This window comes from Alosa sapidissima, chromosome 21 (assembly GCF_018492685.1).
Source record: "Alosa sapidissima isolate fAloSap1 chromosome 21, fAloSap1.pri, whole genome shotgun sequence".
NCBI lineage: Eukaryota > Metazoa > Chordata > Actinopteri > Clupeiformes > Clupeidae > Alosa > Alosa sapidissima.
In genome coordinates, this window is record NC_055977.1 from 24,928,752 (window position 1) to 24,933,751 (window position 5,000).

At 43.7% G+C, this 5,000-nt stretch overlaps 1 protein-coding gene across 6 annotated transcripts in view; it reads right to left on the reverse strand.

Moving 5' to 3' along the window:
- LOC121696265 (sodium bicarbonate cotransporter 3-like) overlaps window positions 1–5,000 on the reverse strand; it is a 78,962-nt gene that overhangs the window by 11,736 nt on the left and 62,226 nt on the right. For all 6 annotated transcript variants that reach the window (XM_042077641.1, XM_042077644.1, XM_042077642.1 and 3 more), the window contains one exon: window positions 89–222. In XM_042077641.1, coding sequence (XP_041933575.1) covers window positions 89–222 — 134 coding nt within the window. The remainder of the gene's footprint in view (window positions 1–88; window positions 223–5,000) is intronic.

A 5,000-nucleotide genomic window follows, 5' to 3' on the forward strand; every position in this document is an offset into this window, starting at 1 on the left:
TATATGACTCTGGTGAGGAGTAACTGACTGACTTTCACTGTATCACCACTAGGTGGCACTAGTGCCTATATAACTGAAGACCACTCACTTGCAGAACTTGAAGAGGATTTTCTCAAAGACCAGCACGGGCCCAGTGCTACCCAGGATGGTGAGAGGCTGCCCTGCAAACAGTGAGTAGGCCATGCCCGTCAGAGACGCCCCGAACAGAGACTCTATGGCACTCTGACCCATGGAGAGAGAGAGAGGGAGAGAGGGGGAGGGAAGGAAAGAGAGAGGGAGAGAGCAGGGAGTAGAAAAGAGATAAATCAGTACACAGGTGCTTATGTCTGTTTGATTTGGGAGGAGAGGGTAAAAGCATGTAGGAAATACATTATACAATAAAAACAAAACACACACAATGCTTGCCATTCAAGGTAGAGAGGGGAGCTGGGCGTAAATAGAGGGAGAGATTTGTGATCTCTGTCTGTTAGTAACACGCTGCTGTGTCGCCGTGGGCAGTGAGGGGCAGTGGAGGCAGCTGGCGAGGACAGACGTCTGTGGCTGTTCCACTCCGCCGCCCCTGCTGTCAGACCCCATAACTCTGCTCAGACTCACTGTCTGCTGCGTTTACATGTACTGTACACACACACACACAGCGCGCCTAGTTACACTACACAGTCCTGTCTTCCATACACACACACAGTGCGCCTAGTTACACTACGCAGTCCTGTCTTCTATACACACACACACACACATACACACACACACACAGCGGGCCCGGTTACACCAGAGAGACTCTAATGAGGAGACAAAACACTCAAAAAGTCCTCCATAGAAATGCATGGGGTTAGTTTGTAACGCCAATAGGGCAGTTGTCCACATATCTCATCCCCTCCGCGGCAAAAAAGTCGACATGTGAATACATTGTGCCAATCATGCGGGGTGTTGTGAATACATCGTGCCAGTCATGTGTTGTGATCTCGTTGCTGGAGCAAGGTTGGTGTCATGATGCCTTGCGCACGTGCATTTTACAATATGGCCGCCGACTGGAGGGACTTGCCTAAAAGGACTTTTGTTACACTACGCAGTCCCATCGCCGCTCACTCCAGACTTATCTTAAAATGGATTCAATTCATTTTTTTTCTTCATCACTCTACATTCAATGCTCCAATACTCCACAAAAAAGCAGGTGTTTGGTGTATTTTGTAAATTTATAGAAAAATAAAAGACTGAAATATCCCATTTGACATAAGTATCCAGACCACTTGTTATAAGACTTGAATTCATTGGACATTATAAGGAGAGGCACACATCTGTCTATGTAAGGTCTCACAGTTGATGGTGTATGTCAGAGTGAAAACCAAGCCACGGGGTCGAGAGAATTGTCCATAGACCTGCGAGACAGGATTGTGTCAAGGCCTCCATCATTCTCAAATGGAAAAGTTTGGAACAACCAGCAGTCTTCCCTGATCTGGCCACTCAGCCTAACTGAGTAATCCAGGACAAAGGGCCTTGGTCAGACAGGTAGCCAAGGACCCAATGTTCACTCTGTATGAGATCCAGAGTTCCTTAGAGGCCCCTAATCTGATACATAATGTACAGTAATTAGGCTTGTGAGCTGATACTATGATTTATGGGAAGCCAAATACTAAATTACATTACATTACATTACATTTGGCTGACGCTTTTTAACCAAAGCGACTAACAACATGGTAAACAGTAAGTTTTAGAACAATTCTCACAATTTTAGGACAGTTTAAAAAAAAAACATTAGAGTACAGTAAGAGTAAGTGCGTCGGTAAGTGCTGTTTTTAACAGTTACTTGTCAGTTTAAAAAGGCTGGTGAGTGCTAGGATCAGTAAGACTTGTTGTAAGTGTTGCTATGAGAGTAGATGTTCTCTAAAGAGCTGGGTCTTCAGGAGTTTTTTGAAAGTGGAAAAGGATGTCCCTGCCCTTGTAGGAACTGGCAGTGTGTTCCACCAACGAGGAACAACAGATGAGAAAAGTTTGGATTGGCTTGAGCGTACCGGTGGTAGAGCTAGGCGTCGTTCGTCAGAGGAGCGCAGCGGTCTGGAGGTAGTGTAAGTCTGTATGAGGGCATTAAATGAAATAATAAATATGATTTCATGAATATATCTAATTATGTATTAAACCAAAGTGGATGACTAGCATGCTTTGGATCCATGGACGATCCCACATTCAAGATACTACCCACATCCCTTTGGAGACAGACTCTCTCTGAGCAGCACAGACAGAACCACAGCCCCCAACAGTTTCTCTCAGACTTGCAGACAGTCTTATTGTGGGCCATCCTCAAAGCCACCCTTTAGTGCAGCCTTACACTCCTGTTCTCAAGCACCCACAGACGACAGAGCTGCTCTCTTAAAACAGAGGTGGGAGTGAGCCGTCATCACACTCATCCTTCAGAAGGGTCCCACTCCTCCCGTCATCACTACTGAGCTGTGTGTGCAGTGGCCCGCGTCCCTGTGCTGGCTTGTAACGGACTGCATTTATAAAGCTCCTTCACTACTCCTCTGGGCCCTTGGACCCATTTACAATAAATGCCTCACATTCAGACATAGGCTGTGTCTCAAACCACATACTTCTGTCAGTACACTGCTAGTGTGCACTAAGTGATTGCTTGCCCACTTTTCGATGGTTAGTATTGTCCCAATATCTGCACTATACTTAAACTCAGTATTTGAAGTGTGCAAGTAGGCGGCTTGAGACATAGCCATAGACCCACACACACACACACACACACCTACGATGGGTGAGGGCAACCATGCAAGGAGCCAATCAGCTCTCTGGCGGTCACGGGACAGGAGGAGCTGGATTCAATCCCAGAATCCCCGGGTTCCAAGACAAGCCACTGTTGTGCCTCCTGGAGCCTTGCTCCCCATATGTCAAAGATGCCCCAGTTAAAGATCAGAGACCGGGGGCTGTAGACGCTCACTCGTGCAAAAATGCTTTTACAGATTTTACTGTTTGCATGTGATATTTCCAAGGCAAAAAGGCCCTGATCTAATTGTCCTCTCCCTTGGCTAGATATGTGGGTGTGTGTCTGGAAGACTAAAACAAAGATTAAATGATTGATAAGGCACCACAAGGATGTCTTTCATCTGGTTTTGTCTTTGGGCGCTACTGGATTCTCAGCTCCAGTGACTAGGATGTGTGTGTGTGTGTGTATGTGTGTGTGTGTGTGTGTGTGTGTGTGGCTGTGTGTGTGTGTGACTGTGTGTGTGCGTACGTGTGTGTGTGTGTGTGTTGATGACTCCTAAGTGCTCTGAATGCAAACAATTATCTTGTCTGTTTGTGTCTGCATTCTAACAGAGGCCTGTAACGCCCATCACCTGAGCCCTGCCCTTAATTTTAATTCTAATTCCTATCCTGACTTTTCTATTAATTCTGTCTCTGACTTGAATTCACCCTATTCTTGCTGCAACAAGTTATGAAGTTGAGTACTTCAACTCGTCTTTAACAAATATTATGGATAATATTGCACCAATGAGAATCAGGTCTACTTCTAGCAAACGCAAAGCACCCTGGAGGAATTCTGAGAGGGTAAAAGCATTAAAAAGAACTTGCCACAAAGCCGAACGCAAATGGCGTAAAACCAAATTGCAGGCTGACTTCATTCATTTCAAGAACCAGCTGTGTCAATATAATAAAGAAATGAAAATGTCCCGACAGCAGTACTTCTCTCACCTCATTGCGGAACATTCGAACAACTCAAAAATATTATTTAATACCATTGATAGGCTTGTCAATCCCCCTCGAATGATTCCTTCAGAACTCCGCTCGCATGAAAAGTGTAATGAATTTGCAACTTATTTTAATGAAAAAATCACAACTATTAGGGATAATATAACATCTGTTGATTTTAGCAATACATCTTCCAGTGAATTAAGGCCCACTGGCACTCTGTGCAGTTTTACTCCTATATACCTGAGTGAGCTGGAAGAAACTGTAGAACAACTTAGTTCAGCTACTTGTGCTCTTGACCCCGTACCAACTACGCTTTTTAAAAAGGTCTTCAGCTGCATGGCTGCTGACATCCTAGGTATTGTTAACACCTCACTACAGTCTGGAATCTTCCCCAGCAGTCTAAAGCATGCTATTGTTACCCCACTACTGAAAAAAACTAACCTGGATCCTTCTGTCTGTGAAAGCTACAGTATAGGCCAATCTCAAACTTACCATTTTTAGGCAAAATACTTGAGAAGGTTGCATATAAACAACTTCTCAGGTTTCTGTCTCTAAACAATCTTTTCGACATCTATCAGTCAGGTTTTAGGTCGAACCACAGCACAGAAACAGCTCTCGTCAGAGTTGTTAATGATCTTAAAATCGCCACAGACAATCACCAAGTTTCAGTTCTAGTCCTCTTAGACCTCAGTGCAGCGTTTGATACTGTTGATCATGTTATCCTTTTACATCGTCTTGAACATTTGGTTGGTCTTAAAGGTGCAGTTCTTAATTGGATCGCATCCTATCTAAATGAGAGGACATTCTCTGTCTCTATTGAAAACTTTTCTTCCAATATCATTAATATTTTATATGGGGTACCTCAGGGATCAATTCTTGGTCCTCTGCTCTTTAATTTATATATGCTTCCACTTGGGTCTATCATTCAGCAGTACAACATCTCCTATCACTCATATGCTGATGATACACAATTATACATTTCTATTTCCTCAGATGATCCTAGCCCTTTAAATGATCTTACCCAATGTATCTCGGATATCAAAACTTGGATGGCCCAGAACTTTTTAAAACTCAACGACAATAAGACTGAGATCTTATTAGTCGGCCCTAAAGCCCTGAGATAAAAGTTTCATCCTCTGTTAACCTCCCTGTCAGTAAATTCTCGTGAGGATGTCAGAAATCTAGGGGTAACTTTAGATGCTGAACTCAACTTTCAGAAGCATATCTCAAGCATCTCAAAGACTGCCTTTTACTACCTTAGAGTCATTTCTAAAGTTAGATGCCTCCTTTCTCAACATGACTCAGAAAAATTA